The 18,129-nt window shown below is 35.8% G+C and overlaps 3 protein-coding genes across 3 annotated transcripts; 2 read left to right on the top strand and 1 right to left on the bottom strand.

The window, feature by feature from the left end:
• The first annotated feature begins 1,063 nt into the window (after nucleotides 1-1,063).
• On the top strand, nucleotides 1,064-1,463 carry LOC115973522 (UDP-glycosyltransferase 73C6-like). The gene is made up of 2 exons (XM_031093788.1): nucleotides 1,064-1,207; nucleotides 1,251-1,463. Exons 1-2 carry the CDS (start codon nucleotides 1,064-1,066, stop codon nucleotides 1,461-1,463), a joined length of 357 nt encoding a protein of 118 aa, XP_030949648.1.
• Nucleotides 1,464-3,986: 2,523 nt separating this feature from the next.
• On the top strand, nucleotides 3,987-5,533 carry LOC115973517 (soyasapogenol B glucuronide galactosyltransferase-like). Its single transcript, XM_031093781.1, has one exon. The coding sequence runs from the start codon at nucleotides 4,055-4,057 to the stop codon at nucleotides 5,531-5,533; it is 1,479 nt and encodes a 492-aa protein (XP_030949641.1). The 5' UTR covers nucleotides 3,987-4,054.
• A 6,646-nt stretch (nucleotides 5,534-12,179) lies between these two features.
• Nucleotides 12,180-17,219, bottom strand: LOC115977050 (DEAD-box ATP-dependent RNA helicase 37-like). Its single transcript, XM_031098685.1, has 6 exons — nucleotides 16,199-17,219; nucleotides 16,008-16,091; nucleotides 14,710-14,952; nucleotides 13,761-13,928; nucleotides 13,470-13,583; nucleotides 12,180-13,254 (listed from the first exon to the last, which is right to left on the bottom strand). Exons 1-6 carry the CDS (start codon nucleotides 16,895-16,897, stop codon nucleotides 12,697-12,699), a joined length of 1,866 nt encoding a protein of 621 aa, XP_030954545.1. The 5' UTR covers nucleotides 16,898-17,219; the 3' UTR covers nucleotides 12,180-12,696.
• Between the last annotated feature and the right edge of the window lie 910 nt (nucleotides 17,220-18,129).

Genomic DNA, 18,129 nt, shown 5'->3' with positions numbered 1-18,129 from the left:
ACCTAGCCCCACTCCATCCACCCTTGAATATTGGTGTAATTGACTAGGTAAGAAATGAGATTCTCTTTTTGTTGCTATAAAATGAGATTACAGATTACAATGTATACACACATAACACATTCTTCATCATCTAATCATCAACTCTAACTTCCATACTCCTTACTTAGAGAGACCCAATTTTGTTTGAGTCCAAATCTTCTGTTCCACTTTTCTTACTTCACTCTATACTCTACCAATAAAAACTTGTTACATGTTTACCTAATTAATTAAATACTACCATTAATTAATAATGGTAGAATTAATAAGTCAATAATGATAGTATTTAATTAATTATATGAATATGTGGCAAGTTTTTATTTGTGGAATATAGAGTAAAGCAGAAAAAGTGGGACAGAAAATTTGAACTCATCTTGTTTTAGCTGAGAAATCAAGACATTATGCAGTCTCAAGTTAATCAACTAAAAGTCATATTCCTTCCATTTTTCTTGGCCCAGAGCCAGCAGATTCCCGTGGTAGACACCGCCAGGCTATTTGCCATGCATGGTGTCAACGTTACCATCGTTACCACCTCAGCCAATGCCCCTTTCTTCCAAAAATCCATTGACCGCGATGCTAATTCTGGCTACTAAATCAAAACCCATGTCCTCCAATTCCCTTATGCTCAAGTTGGCCTCCCTGAAGTGAAGGCATAGAAAACTTCAACACTACCACTTCCGTTTTCAAAATGATTCCTAAACTCTTTATGGGAGAGTCACTGCTCAAAAAACCAATTGAACAACTATTTCACGATATTTAACCGGACTGCATTGTCTCTGACATTTTCCATCCCTGTACTGTGGATTCCGCAGCTGAACTCGGTATCCCAAGGCTTTTTATTTCATGTTACAAGTTCTCATTCTGTGCCGAGAATTGTGTTGAACAATATAAGCCTCATCTGAGTGTAAACTCTGATACTGAACTATTTTTACTGCCTGGTTTGCCAAACAAGATTGAGATGACAAGGTTACACTTTCCAGACATACCCGATGAGGGTTTGATAATAAGGGGTTGGACACCACAACTAATGATTTTGGAACACCCAGCTGTTGGTGGACAAGTGATTCATTGTGGCTGGAATTCATTTCTAGAAGGTGTGACTGCTGGCTTGCCAATGATCACATGGCCTATATTTGCTGAGCAATTTTACCACGAGAAATTCGTGACAGAGGTACTGAAAATTGGTGGGTAAGAAAGAATATAGTGCACTACAGACTGAAGAGACCAAGGAGGTGATGAAGAGGGAGGATATAGAGAAGGCAGTGAAGTTTTTGTTGGGAAGTGAAGAAGAAGCTGCAGAGATGAGGAATCGAGCAAGGGAGCTTGGAAATGCAGCAAGGAAGGCTGTAGAGAATAGTGGGTCATCTCAGCCCAACTTCATGGGCTTGATCAATGAGCTAAAATCGTTAAAATCTAAAAGAAACTGAGATGAATATGGTTATGGAATGTTAAGAATATGTAACATTGATGCTTCGCAAAATCTCTCAAAAAAAAATTTTATTTTCATTTTCAATGAAGATAGTTGATTGAATAAGGTTGGGGAGAAAACACTTTGAAGAGACCACCCTTGTTAAACACAACCCTGAGCTTTGATACCATTTGTTAGGAAGAAAATATTTCTAGGGGCAGATTGAGAAGTCTATATTAATTGGTTTTATTTAGTGACAAATTTGTGCGTATTTATTTTCATTATTAATGTATCTTTCCAGGACTTAATTGTATTTGGGATAGAAGTGCTTGATACCATTTGTTTGGAAGAAAATATTTATTGGGCAGACAATTGAGTAGCCCTAATACTGTATGGGGATACTGCTTAATTGTTATATTAATCACTCACTCTCGTTATTGCTATTTAAACTTAGTCTTGTTATTACTATTCAATGTAAGACATCACACACATGCACGTGTATACCTAATAATGAATGGCCGTGGCTGCACCACTTATAAAAGCTGGATAAATTTTTTAAATTTCAGATTAAATGGTTATGAGAATTTGAGTTGAAATTAAAATATGATTGGAGGAAATTGGGCTAGATTAGCCAATTCAAGTGGATGATTAGACTAGTTTTGTAGTTGTTAACAAAGCTCAGATCAACCCAGTATATGCTCAATGTAAGACTCACAACACCCTACACAACACACACAAGAAGTTTTAATTATACGTAACTAGTCTTTTTGATGTATAACGCGGATGTAGTTAGCGTTTTTTCTTGGGTTGTTACACTTTATTCTCTCAAAACACTAACCACCTTCATACTTTATTATTGTGAAATAAATGAATATTAATTTTTCCCAATTTGGAAACTATAAGCCTAATTTCCCTTGCTTGAATTCGATGAAAAAAACTAATATTTTTTTGGTTGAAATATAAATTGGCGTTCTTATTGGAAATTATGATATTTTAGTTCCTTTTACATATTCTTATTTCTTAAGTAGTTTGAATTGTAGGTTTGATAATGATAATTATTGGTGGTGTTTGTGTGATTTTGAAATAATGATGTAGTTTCTAACCTACCCGGCACGAAAATCAGGTGGTTTCGTTCTAAAAGCAATAAATCAAGGTTTATCAAAGCGGTTACATTTGATGCCAAGGAGGATTCTCCCACTCTTGTAATGGTTCATGGTTATGGAGCTTCTCAAGGTTCTTCTTTAGCAATTTTGATGCTCTCGCCAAACGTTTTCGGTCATCACTGAGCTTTTCTTATTTTGAATTTACATTATTGTCGAGTAATGAATCTTGCAGTACACATGATTTTTTTACAAAAAATTTATTCATAATACTAGCAAGAGGATAAATAATAACTATATAAGTTCATTAATTAGTTGAGGAAATTCATTGACTAAATCCAATTAGTCGAGTTCTTTGGGCCACATCCGCACCTAGGAAACTTGCTACATGTGACAAATATTGTTAGAAACCATTAAATAAAGCAACATGCTTTTTTGGGCTAAAATTGGTTAAGCTGCACCTTCAGTCATATAGGGCAGACCAGTCAAGATCTTATTTGCATGAAAATGAATAATACGTAATTTTTCTCATGGATCTATAGATTTTGAAAGTGGCCATAGCCCACTAACAAAATCTCTGCTTTGAGTCCATGAAAAAACCAAAATAAATCCAAATTTACTTTTCAAATCACACTTTATTTTAAGTCCACGTTTAAATTGTATGGGCTTGATCCTGGCATGCATGAAATTATCCAGTTCATAAAAAAATAAATAAATAAATGTTATCCAAGCCTAAAGAGAGTTGGGTTGTGCCTCCATATCACCTATCGGATATATAAGTTCTCTCCCTCACACGAGGGTAGACTCATGCATCAGAAACATGGTGTATTTTTCTAGGCCTAGAGTTAGCCATGCCCATTTAAGGATTGATTGAAAATCAGCCGTAATGCCCCAAGTGTTACTTTCCATTATGCTGGAGTAAAGCTTAGGGTTACTCACCAGTTGTGGGTTGCCAGCTTGCAGCTTGCAGGAGGATAGCTAAGAAGTGAGTTATGGCTCTAAGAACAAAATACTTATTAATAAGCAACAATAGAATAGAACGACAAGTAATATTTTTTAGCACGCACATTGATAGATATGTATTTCGTTATATTAATTATGTTTGGCGTTTTTATAGAGAGAGAACGAATGGATATGTTAAATTTTGTTTAGTACCATTTCTGTATTATTTTCCTACTCGGATCCACATCTCCTTATAAGCATACATTAAATTAAATTAAAGTTGGAGCTAACTCCTAGAAATATTGAGCGGTTTCAATTTCCAACAATACATTTTTTTTTTTTTTTTTTTGAAATTCCATGCAGATAACTCTGAACCCCTTGATATATGAGCGAATCCAATTCCAAGTTCCAACAAAATATTTTTGTTTTTGAATTCCCAAGCATACATTCTCTGGCGTAGGTAAAAATGAGATTATACATTACATTTCGTATACGGTACACTTGCTCCTATAATCCCTACTTCACTAGCTAGAGAACCAATTATTTCTCAGCTGCAGAGAAACACATTATGGAGAATGAACTAAAAGTCATTTTCCTTCCATTCTTTTTGGCCCCAGGCCACCTGATTCCCGTGGTAGACACTGCCAGGCTATTTGCCATGCATGGTGTTAACGTTACTATCATTACCACCCCAGCCAATGCCCTTCTCTTCCAAAAAGCCATTGACCGCAATGCTAATTCTGGTCACCAAATCAAAACCCATGTCCTTCAATTCCCTTCTGATCAAGTTGGCCTCCCTCAAGGCATAGAAAACTTCAACACTGTGACTTCCCTTGGCATGACCTCTAAACTCTTTCACGGACTATCACTGCTCCAACCACAAATCGAGCAACTATTTCAGGATATGCAACCGGACTGCATTGTCTCTGACATGTTCTATCCCTGGACCGTGGATTCTGCAGCTAAACTCGGTATCCCAAGGCTTTTATTATATGTTACATGCTATTTTTCATTATGTGCCCAGAATTGTGTCCAACAGTATAAACCTCATGAGAGTGTAAATTCTGATACTGACTTATTTTTACTTCCTGGTTTGCCAAACAAGATTGAGATGACAAGGTTGCAACTTCCAGAATGGCTTAGAACCCCAAATGGATACACTCAATTGATGGATAAAATCAAAGAATCAGAGCGGCGAAGCTATGGATCAATATTAGCGAATAGCTTTTATGAGCTCGAAGGTGCTTATGAGGAGCTTCATAAGAATAGCATGGGCATAAGGACATGGAGTGTAGGACCGGTTTCTTTGCGGGTGAACAAAGATGTAGCAGACAAGGTAGAGAGAGGTAACAAGGCGGCTGTTGAAGAACATGAATTGCTGAATTGGCTCAATGCCAAAGAATGCAACTCTGTTCTTTATATATGTTTTGGGAGCTCGAGCAAGTTCCCAACAGCTCAGCTTATTGAAATGGCTCATGGTCTTGAAGCTTCTGGTCACCAATTCATCTGGGTAGTTCGGCAGAAGGACGGGGATCAAAGTGAAGGTTGGCTTGGGGACTTTGAGAAGAGAATGAAAGAAAGCAATAGGGGTTTGATAATAAGAGGTTGGGCACCACAAATACTGATTTTGGAACACCCAGCTATTGGTGGACAAGTGACTCATTGTGGCTCAAATTCATTGCTAGAAGGTGTGACTGCTGGCTTGCCAATGATCGCATGGCCTCTGTACGCGGAGCAATTTTACCTTGAGAAATTGGTGACAGAGGTACTGAAAATTGGAGTGGCTGTGGGTAAGAAAGAATGGAGTATATGGGCTGAAGAGACCAAGGAGGTAGTGAAGAGGAACAACATAGAGAAGGCAGTGAAGTTTTTGATGGGAAGTGGAGAAGAAGCTGCAGAGATGAGGAACCGAGCAAAGGAGCTTGGAAATGCAGCTAGGAAGGCTGTAGAGAGTAGAGGATCATCTCAGTCCAACTTCATGGGCTTGATCAGTGGGCTAAAATCATTAAAATGTGCAAGGAACTCAGATGAATGGGTTGGTAATTAAAATGTGCAAGGAACTGAGATGAATGTGCAAGGGACGTTAATGGTTTTTTCTCGCTTTTAATCTTGTATTTCTTCTGTTTAATAATTTGGTGGATGTGAGACAGGGTGCTCAAAGAGTTTTAAACAACCCCATTTCTCGAACAAAAACAAAGTTTTGTTTGCCCTGTTTTGGTTTTTTATTCTTCTTCCTCCTCTTGAATTTAGCTACACAGTGTTGCTCTGTTGCTCAGTGGCGGCTGTGGATTATTTTTTAGAGAGGTTAATAAGAAACATAAATTATAGAAAATTTAAAACAAAAAAGAATTTGAATATATCGATATTACAAAAAAAAAAATTCATAAAACAAAAACTGAAACACATAGTTTTATAATTGCTTTTACGATGTTTCATATTTTGAAATCATTACATGATATCTTCATTATCAATTTTACTAATTACATCTCTTTTATAATCAAGTAATCATTCATCCATTAATCTCCTATTTGATATTTATATTATAAATTTTTTAAGATCTAAATGAGCTTTTTCTAAGATTTAAGATTAACAAATTTCTATTTTTGTTGTTGGGCTTAGTATTTTTTTTTTTTTTTTTTCAGATTTTTGATCAAATTGGTTTGTTATTGGGCTTTTTTGTGTTTAAAAATGCCAAAATATTATTAAGATGATCATAGTAAAACTTATTTCAGCTGGGCTTAAAAAAAATCTAATGTCAGGGTGCTCAATTTTTTTTTTTTTTTTTTTTTTGGGGGGGGGGGGGTGGGGTGGTCAAAACAAAAACAATATTTAAAAATATTATATACAGTTTTTTTGAGCCAGTTTCAGGGGGTTCATTTGAACCCCCTGGGCTCCAAGTGGAGCCGCCCATGGTGTTGCTATGATTAATTGCTAAAATAATTCAACACTCATAGATTGAGTTCTTTAAAAATAAGTGTAGTAGTTACCGTAGAAAATTCATAACAATTTTATTACAAAATATAAGATTGGTACAATGAAATGCTACTTACTAATGGAATATCAATACAAAAATTTCTGTTACACATCATTTTCATGGAAGATTGTTGATTGATGAATGGCCGTAGCCGCACCACTGATGAAAATCGGATAAATTTTGTAAATTTCAGATTAATTGTTTATGGAAGTTTGAGTTGAAATTCTGGAAAGATAGAAAAATTTGTGCTAGATTAACCAATTCAAGTAGATTATTAGATTGCTTGTTTAAATGAATAATGTTAGTATCACAACAAAATCTATAACATTTATCACAATTTGCCTACATGACAAGTTGTGAGTGATGCACAACTCACAACTAGTAACAACTTGCCACTTAGGATTTGTTGTAAAAATGTTGTAAATATATCATTTCTCTTATTTAAAACTAGTTTATAACCCATGCATATGCATAAATACATATTTATGATTTAGTCTCACACTTGACTCAAAAATTAAGAAATAAAACTCTCTTTAAAAATAAATAATTTAAAACATGACTCAAAATTTGACTTCAATGGTAGATTTAATTGAATTTTCTATATATATATATAGAGAGAGAGAGAGAGAGAGAGAGAGAGAGAGAGAGAGATTTTATGAGACTTCAAAATACGACTGAGAGAGAGAGAGAGAGAGAGAGATTTTATGAGACTTCAAAATACGACTGTCTCTTTTAGTAGTAAGATCATATTGCCGCATTGAATAGACAAATTAATGACTTCATTTTTTTTACTGAAATGACTTCGTCTTATTATGTATACATGATGGCAAAAGGGTTTTACAAACACTAAAAATATAGTATCATGTCATGCACAGAAAAGCTGATAAAGGAAGAATTTTTCTTCCAAACAATTTTTGACGAAATTCTTTTTACTGTATTTACTTTTAGTCACATGACTTATTTGATGAGTCATGTGACTTATTAGTTTTATAAATTGTCAAAGTTAGTTTAGAGAAAAACTTTGTCCATAAATAAAACCCTCCTAAATCATTCCTATCATTTTTGCTTATAGGCTAATTAGCCATGTGCCCTGGAACATGATTGTGAAAGTCTTTTAGACTCCATAAGAACATTCACATCTGATGGGCGAGGGGACATTTACATCCCAAAAAAGTCACTTTATCAATTTTACATCATTTTCTTTTTTGAATTGAAATTTTACATAATTAGGCCAACAACATGCTTTAGAGCATTCACAACAGTGAAACTATAATTTTAGCTATTTGACACCACAAAAAGTTATTTTATCTACTCACATGCTGCAGCAGTGGATCTATTTTAGTTTTCAACATAATAAAATAATATAAATCCACAAACACCTGTTTGTTATTTTTTTCTCACTATTCATCTTTATCTCTGTCTTCTCCCTCTCTTCCCTCTCTTCAACCCATAGCCCCTCACGGCACCACGACTCATTGCTGTGTCAAGCCAACCTAGTTACCAACTCATAACCAATTCATGGCAAAACCCACCATCGATCTGCCACCAGCCACGATCCACCACCACAAACCCACAAAACCCATGTTCTTCACCAATCGGCACACCGCCATTAACCACGAATCCAAACCATCAAAGGCCAACACAAGCCAACTGCAAACTCATCCACACCTGAACCCACCACAAAATCTAGCAACCCACGACTACAATCCACCCAAAGAGGGGCGGCACGGCGGCGATCTACCTAGCAGCACAGCGGCAATCCATCCAGTGGCATGACGCTATCCATCGTGGCATGACGGTGACCCATCAGCGGCAAGACGGCGATCCATCTAGCGGCACAATGGCGATCCTCAGCAGTGTGATGGCGACCCATCAGTGGCAAGACGGCAACGATTTACTCAGAGAGGCACGAAAGAGAGAAGCTCAATGAAGATCGATTTAAGGGAGAATGAGAAGAGAGAAGTGTCTGAGAAGCTCAATGAAGAAAGACAGAGAGTAAAACGTGTTGGGTGAATTAAAACAATATTTTAAAGCAAAAGGAGAATAAAAAATATTTTTTGGGTTTAGCTCTTGAACTACAGTGCACAGCTATAGATGGTTGTGCACTATAGCTCAAGAGTTAAATTTTTTAAATATAGCTACACTACTGCAGTCTAATATTTGTAGTTTATGGTGCTAAAAATAGTTTTTTAGCACCACTACTGTGAGTGCTCTTACATCCCATTCTTTGCAATCTATCTCATTAAAATAATATTATATTTTATAAATACCAGCAACTAAAGAAAAAAAGATAAAGAAATGTTTTTGTACTTTTTGTTGACAATCGAGGAGAGAGAGAATAAAAGGGGATAAAAGGACTTGAACTTTCTAATAGGCCACAACTTGGACCTACACTTAGGGTGTGTTTAGATACTATTTATTTTGCTAAAAACTGAAAACACTATAATAAAATAATTTTTAAATGTGTGAATAGTACCATGAGACCCATTTTTAATGAAAATTTTGTTGAAAAAAGAGGTTTGTGGGTCCCGTAAATAGTGCACGGGACCCACTGGAAAAGCAAAAAAACACCAGTGCACTTTCTCAAAAAAAAAAAAAAAAAAGAGAAACGCCAAAACGCAAACGCTGTGTCTGTTTCAGTTGTACCCAAACGGATACTTAGAGTTGATTGAGAGCCTGAATCTTAATTTATGAAAGTTTGAGTTGATATTCCGGTAATGATAGGAGGAATTCGGGCTAGATTAACCAATTAAAGTAGATTAGATGGCTGTTAGCTTAGATTTAATTAGCTTTCACAAGACAGCACTGTCTCTATCACTATTACTTGGTAATAAGGTTATGTTGCAGCGCTGAATAGACAAATTAAAGACTCCATCTTATTATTCTATTTGTCAGGATCACATGAAAAATTGAATCTTAGATAGAGTTTTCCAAGAATGCATACCTTGCAGTAAATTTCAAAAGGAATTGTAGAAAATACTTGATCTTGTGAATACTTTAACCTTCACCTGAATAACCACAAGGATCCCGAGATGGGGAGATCTCTTCCTTCCCAGTAACTCTTGAAGGAGAACGATTTTTCTTCTTGTTTCTACAAACATACGGTTTTCTAGAATGAAAGATAACTTTTCTCTTCTAATTTTTAACGTACCTTGATTGCAGTATCATTTTGCATTTTTTTTTTTCATTAACTAATAACTAATCCTTTTATAATCAGATGGTCAACCCAATTGGGATTTAGTTATGTCATATGTGGCTTGAGATATGAGTATGTGACCAAAGGGAAAATTAAAGCCCAGCTCCAATGGGTCTTAGAACTCTTGTCAACTCATGGCAAGCCCAAACTTACTATTAATTATATTTTATTCCATCATAAAAATATAATTGTACTCAAGGTTTTTATTAATTAAAATTAAATCTCAAGACTCTATTATATTAGCATTTGACTCCTCCATGAAGTCACCCAAATTGAAACACAGTCAAAGAATTACTGTCAATTTTTAAATCACTACTACTCCTTCCATCTTAAATTATTGGTCATCTATTTCATTTTAAAATGTCCCAAAATAGTCATCTTTCATAAATTAATAAATAAAATTCATATCTTATCCTTTATTTTATTTAAAATGTCAATGCTATTTTTTCTCCTTAGTTTAAATTAATGAGGAATGTTTTGAAAAATTGTACGTTTTTAATTGACAGACAATGTATTAAAAGATGTTTCTTTAAAAAGTTGGATTTTCTAAATAGTATCAACAATTTGAAACGGAAGGAATATATCTTAAGTCCTCAAATTCCCACCATCGCACGCACTTGGTGTGATAATCACTCCACAAGTACAAAGTTCTTGTGGAGTGGGAGGCAAGAGCCGAAGTTGAAAGTCTCCAGGAGAGAGTTTCACACATATATACACTTAGATTATATTAGAGTAGAATTTCTATCTTGTAAAAAAAAAAAAAAAAAAAAAAAAAAAAAAAAAAAAAAAAAAAATTATTATAAGATATTCAACAATGTCTACAAGTTTAAAAGAGTTGGTCATCAGGTCCAATAATCAACCAAGCAAAGTCCTCCATTAGCTTCTCGATCGGGCAACATCTCATCTAACTAATGCTTCTTGAAAGGCCTGAAGAAAGAAGTGTGTTTTATCACTGTCAAAGGTACGTCTGTGAGACAACCCTCACCTACCATGTTGAGTTGAGTTTTTTTTTTTTTTTTGGTATTTTTTTCTTTTTTTACTACCTCAAGGACAAGGTCGAGATCGGGAGATTTTTACCATCAATGATTGATACTCTCTAATCTAGTTGTGTGAGAGAGAGAGAGAGGGAGATTGGTAACGGTGTTTAAACAATGAAAACTATTGTTTAAACACCACAATACGTATCTTCACATTTTTTCACCCATAGGTATTTCCAAAAAACTTAAACAACATTACTAGAAATCTCTTATCAAACGTACCTTAGATCAGCCAACGCTCATGATCTATATCTTGCTAGACTACTATCCAAGTCAAATTTGTTTAAATTTGGCGAAGTTTAACAACAAACTTAGTTGCAGTCTAATGCTATAACTCCATTCAATATCTTTTTATTGAATGTAATGAATGTGAATTTTGACAAATTCACCATTAAATTATGTTTTCTTCTTATATCTTTCATATGCTTCAAAATTTCTAGAAAATCAAATATCAAATAACTATGTCATCAGACAAATGTTTAAATTTTAAGATTTTGTGATCTAGAATTATGCATAAAAAATAAGTTTATAGTTCAAATCATAAAAAATATCTTATCGACACAAAATTTGACATATGTTAAAAAACATAAATAACACATAATTCAACGATTAAATTTTCAAAATATATAATCATATTAATTTTTTAGTGAAAGATGTAGGTTACAAAAAGTTCATACACTGTAGCTTGAAGTTGCTAGAAATGAAGCTAGCTGTTAGCCCAATTTTGGGTTTGGTTAGCAAAGCATATTGACCGATTATAATTAAATGTTCCACTGCCTTTTGCTGATGCTCTTATGTTCCACAATAATAGAAAATGGCTATTTTTTTTAATAGGTAATTAATTAGAAAATGAAAGTAGATGAGGAATCTCTTTTTTTAGGCTAATTTAGTAGATGAAGCTGGGCAAAAATGGCCCACTATCACTATTTAGCAAAAAAAATGAGCAATTTACCCCTGTTTTGAAAATATTTAGACATTTATCATTTTTTTGAAACTCGAGTTTGTGAAACTTGAGTTCCAAAAACTCGAATTCTTTGAAAAATATACTCCCGAAAAATTTTAGAAAATTTGTATGGTACTCGAGTTTATAGCCCGAAAAATTTTAGAAAATTTGTATGGTACTCGAGTTTTCTATAAACTCGAGTACCATGAAAAACTCAATTTCACCAAACTCAAGTATTCAAAAAGTGATAGATCTATATATATATATATATATATACACGTGTGTGTGTATGCGCGATATTTGGCCATTTTCGTTGATGAAGCTTATTAGGCATAAACCCCAACTTTATACACCCTTTTGTATGATTGAAAACAGATAAATTTATTTGGTCATAATTGTACATCAAAACCCTCTCTTATGATTTTCCCTCATTTTGAGTCTATTCCCATTGCCTCACATAAGAGAAAATTTAATGAAATGTCACAATTGCACGATACAAATCATCAAAATGGAATCACAAACCACCTAACATGGCAGACCACATTGAAGCAAAAATTCAAATCCAAACAAGAGAATCAATCATTCAAAATAACTTGGGTGAAATTCTAAACTCGTAGCTGGACTCAATGCTGATATTAAAGTAATGAAGCTTTACACATTGTAAAATATTCCTCATTACAAACAGCTACCATATATTGCAAAAAGCTCCTTCACAACTGAAAGTAGAAGCTTGATGTACTCAACTGGTGAGAAATATAGTTTAACAGTCAAAAGAAAGCTCTGATAGACAGCATTTGATCAAAATGAGACAAGTAAGAACTATTCCTTGTACCCCTACAAAAAAATACCCAGTAAAGCTTCATTCTCATTTGGATGAACATCATCTAGATTGGGAGCTCTAAGGATTATACTCTTATCTGTTTATCTGTTTCCAGTCTGCAGTTAGTCTTCAGAAGCTATTTGTATGCAAAACCTATGATCACGTATTTTATTTACCATATATAGATATACTGCTTCAAGAGAACAGAAGTCAAGAGACGGAGGGAGAGGCTCCAGTAGTCTAGTCCCAACCACTGGCTTCAACAGTTTCATGACTAAATTCATGCCCATATGAACCAGTAGAGTAAGAGTCAACACCAGTAGCAGCATAGGAATTAGTATGAGAAAGATCATAAGAGGAAGTAGTACCATCAAAACTGCCATAAGTGCTTGAATAGGGATCATTCTCAATCTCATATTGGGCATCTCTACGAAAGTCATATCCACCAAACTTGCTGCCCCCAAACCGTCGGGCCCGACCACCACCAACAATATTTGATGCCCTCTTAGCATAATCATTAAGCCAAAGAGGAACTTCCTGATTTGCTTCTTGCAGGAGTTCAACAAGTGCCTTTGCAAGAGGCACGTTCTGGTCACTAAAAAAGGCAGTTGCAAGACCAGATTTACCAGCACGACCTGTTCTCCCTATCCTATGGACATAGTCATCTATATCTTTTGGCAAGTCAAAATTGATGACATGGGCAACATGTGGAACGTCCAAACCTCGCGAAGCAACATCTGTTGCCACTAAAATGGGAGTATAACCACTTTTGAATGATTTCAAAGCCCGTTCTCTCTCCTAAAAAATATACTTTCAATTATTAATATTGAATTTTTAGAAAAACACAGTAATAGTCTCTCTACCTGAATCAAATGGAGAGCCTATTTGCATAAATAGTATAAAAAAAATTGCTCTAAATCAAAATATAAACAGAAGTGCATAGTTGGCAACAGTTACCATTGTTGCCGATGCACAGACATGAAAACATTGAAAGAAAGAGAATTTGAGCTAACCATTTGCACTTTGTCACCATGTATTGCAATTGCTGGAAAACCATTCAAAGACAACCAGTGTTCTAATGCATCTGCTCCTCTCTTTGTCTCAACAAATATTAAGGTTAAGGCATGCTGCGAAGACCAAAAAATGAAATGGTTTATGATCAGCAGCTTATGCTAACAGTTGAGGCCACATTTATCGTATAAATAACATAACCATCCATGCAAAAGTATACGAATCGACGGCCAGCACTGTGAAACTACGAAGCAAAGGAATGGGTAATTTGTAAACAACAAAACTCAGTCTACCTTGCCATTAGTTCCATTTGCCTCTTGACCTCGAAGGAGGTTCATAAGATGGTTTCTTTTATCCATATTGGGAACAAATTCGACTCTTTGAGCAATAAGATCAGTGCTGGAACCCACTCTCCCAACAGACAGAAATATGTAGTTTGAAAGAAAATCCGATGCAAGTCTCTGCAAGTATGAATGTTATAAACACTATGCAAACTCATACATTATCATTCCTGACACATACTAAAATTAATGAAAAAAATCATATACAGATAAACCAGTCCAGGCCCAACCACGATTTACATTGTTCAGGTTCAATGCTCTAACCAAAATCAAAGTCAACTGATCAGCCTTCACAGAACTAAGACACATACTCTCTGTCATAGGAGCAAGTACATAAAATAGAACTACAAAGAAACACAATTCTCATTATTATGCAAGAGTACCTTGCATTTTTATTTTAATTAAAATTAAAAATTAAAAAAAAAAAGGAAAAAAAAAAAAAGAGAAATTAAGGCTCAAACAGATTTAGATTTACCACAAATGATTCAAAAACAAACCAAAGATGGACAGGGTTATAATGAATAGGAGTCTATATCTATGAAGAAGTCAGAAATCACTTATCAAATTATATTACAATGCACAATCTAATATGAAGATTTCCAGTAGCATTTCTCAAACTATATACAACAAAGAGAAGACTTAGCACTCAGTTTAGAGAATGCAAAATGATCTTTTACCAAATAATCTGCTCAATGAGAACCATAAATGAGATTGACAAGCAGATCAGAAATAAAAGACGTCCTTGGGAATTATCTGTTTTGTCTGCACAATATCCAACTTTCATATGGCTTATATATGCCAGAATTATGCAGAAAATTACTAATCTAACTCATTGCCCACACACACAAAAATAAGCACAAGAGCAAGATATGAAAATGAGCAGGGAAAAATGTCAACAGACCTGTATCTCATCTGGGAAAGTAGCACTGAAAAACATTGTCTGCCTTGAACCACATGGAGGCATGTCCATTTGCTGCACAATCTTCCTGATCTGGGGCTCAAAACCCATGTCCAACATCCGGTCAGCCTCATCTAATGCCAAACATTTTATCATACTAAGTGAAACTTTGGCTCTCTCAATCATATCCACTAACCGCCCCGGAGTGGCCACTAAGATGTCAACACCTTTTTCCAAGTTATGTAACTGCAGAATCAAAAGTTAGAAGGAAAGTGGAAACGACAAACATGAGGAATTGAATCTCATATTTACCAAGGATCGAAAGAGGGCAATTTCCCATGGTTGTAGCCCACGGGTACCAAGAAAATTGGGACAATAAAAGCACAAACAATTGTAAGTTAAGAAACCCTGTGGGCATATAAACTGATTTAAAAACATGAACTGAACAATACATTTGACAAACACAACATACAGAAGATGTATCAATAAAAATACTTGGACTTGATCCAATGCGCTATCTGACTATCTGACAATATAATACATTCTATACAATCCAACAAGAGGTCCCTACAGTAAGGCATAAAAATACATAACAACAAAAATGAAAGAATCTAATGAAAAATTTGATATAGTTCCTTAACATACTGCAAGAAATTTATAAATACAAGCCATTCACAAAGTGGGGTTCGATAATGTGGGGAATGATGGCAAAGATGACATAATAAGAAGAAAATTGGGTCAGCACAACATAACTCTAAAGATGTCCTTACTCCCTAATCCGGGCACCTACAGTATATCACGTAAGCAATCCACGTGATGAAATGGACAGAGAAGAAACAAAAATCACAGGAAAAGTAATACCTAAAATAAATAAATAAAAACAACCACCACCACTACCACCATGAAAAGTGAAGAGCAGAACATAAGACAAATCACAGGAAAAGTAATACCTAAAATAAATAAATAAAAACAACTACCACCACCACCACCATGAAAAGTGAAGAGCAGAACATAAGACATCATGGGTGGTATAACATGAGAGGGTATTGAAATGCAAACTCATCCTAGAGTATTTTATTAAGATACTCAATATGATAAAAGTCAATTCAAATTTCCATTTTCTATTCCATATCTTTTCCTAACAACCCAACACAGTGCAAATACAATCTATGTATAATAAACAAAGCATATTTGAAAAACCCAACAAAACAAAAAGCCCCAAGCTCACAACACAAGTATGTGCAACATTATAAAAATATATATATATATATATATATATATATATATCAAAAACCACAAACCTGATGAACAATCGGAGCCCCACCATAGGCAACAACGACCCTGACCCGAGTCTGATACGCAAACTTCTTCGCCTCCTCATAAATCTACCACACAAAAATACACATTAAAAAAAAAAAAAAACTCAAAAAACACAAAAACCCAATATTGAATATCTCAACCAAAACCCATTTTGAGAAAAAGAAAATAAAACCTGACAAGCCAACTCTCTAGTCGGGGACAGAATGAGAGCGAGCGGGAAAGCGACCCGACCCGGCTTTGATAAACGGTTGAGCTTGAGAATGGCGTGGATGATTGGGAAGCAAAACGCAGCGGTTTTGCCAGACCCAGTTTGGGCACAAGCCATGAGGTCTCTACCAGCCAAGGCTATGGGAATAGCGTGACGCTGAATCGGAGTGGGTTTCACGTACTTGCACCGCTTTATATTCCTATTCAGACTCTCACCCAAGTCTATCTCCTCAAAGCTACTCGCCGGCGATGGTACCTCCGACCCACTCACCTCCACCGGAATGTCCTCGTAGGCGGCGAAATTCGTTGACTCTGGTGAGTCGTCGTCAACGTTGACCTCTAGCTCCCCAAATTTGGAAGCTATATTGTACGGGTCTTGCTCTTGGGTTTGGTGGAACCGTCCACGTCCTCCACGGCCACCACCACGGCCACGGTGGCCGTAACCACGACCTCCTCGTCCGAGTGGAAGTTGAGTTGACTCAGTAGTAAAGCCGTACGAGTTGGCGTTGTTGTTGGCATAGTCGTCGTTGAGAGAAGAAGTGGGCATGGAGGAAATAGCACCATTGTTGTACTTGTTTCTGAGGTGTGGAGGCAAGTAAGGGAGTTGAGTTGGGCGAGTCTGTGGCCTCTGGGTTGACTCAGTCACACCGTCAGACCACGTCATTGTTGTTGTTGTTGTATAATTTCGGCTCTCTCAAAAAGCTCAAAGCTCAAAGAAAAAATGGCTGACTCTATGTACGGACAGATAAACTTTAAAGAGCCATTTTTTTTTTTCTCTCACTGATGAGTGGTGGTGTGTGGGTATCTTTGCTTTGCTTTGGTCATTATATATATAGAAAAACTGGGAAATGAAGAAACCCTTTAGAAGTGTACGGACAGAGAGAAGAAATGGGTCATTGTATTGTATATGCTAACATTTTTTCTCTCTCTATCTGTGTCACTCTCTCACGAAATCCTTACCTTCCCAATGAGGCTGAAAAACCCTAATAACTGTCCTAAGTATTTATAAAAGGGGAAACGAAGGGAAAGGACGTTTTGCTTTTTAGTCATATAGAGTTCAGTGAGTCCCACATACACGCTTTTTGTGGTATTATTTTTATTTTTGGACGAAATTGACCTCATGGGTTGATGTTATATGTCGAGGATGACCCTGGATGGGTGTGACGTGGGGAGATTGTGAGTGTGGGGTTGCAAGAGGTGAAGAAAGGGGTCGTTGTAGGATATTTTTGGTCTCCTGGAAATATCTTTGAGATGGTGAAACGTGGCGACTTGGGATTTGTTGGAATGCTGTGCCTATGGGGAACAGGGTACAGTTTCAACACGCGCAATGAATGCGCGTGGAATGTTACGTATAATTGGGAAGCTTAACGGCCGGGAGGGTAGAATCGGAATGTGCGACAGTTTTTAATGTATGTACCGACGAGTTCATTTATTATGGGGCGATTAGGTTACGGTAATTACTAATTAGTGTAAATTAATAAGTTCATCAAGATTTGAAATTCCCCTAGGTCCCAAATTCTCAATGCCTCACCAAACCATAATAATGACCATTTAAAAGGTGTTTTTGTTTTTTATTTTTGAAAGTACAGGAAGTCGGAAATGGAACCAATCTATCCCTTCTCGACAAACCACTCCGGAATAAATGCGTTTGCGAGAAAGACCATCACATTAGACTAGGGGAATTAGAATTACGAACATGCCTTGAGGCTGATGCAAACTCAACTGGAAAAGATTGAGGCGAGGCAATAAACATTCTTCAAACTTGTTCTTTAAAGTTTAAAGCCAATTTACAAATCTAATGACCTCCTATTAATATCCTCTAATAACATAAATATTTTTCATGATGGAGAATCATCTGTCTTCAGAAGGCCATCAATATAAGCTTTTGAGTCTCAT

Source organism: Quercus lobata, chromosome 2 (genome assembly GCF_001633185.2).
Source record: "Quercus lobata isolate SW786 chromosome 2, ValleyOak3.0 Primary Assembly, whole genome shotgun sequence".
NCBI classification, from domain to species: Eukaryota; Viridiplantae; Streptophyta; class Magnoliopsida; order Fagales; family Fagaceae; genus Quercus; species Quercus lobata.
This window is presented reverse-complemented; position numbering and strand designations above follow the sequence as displayed.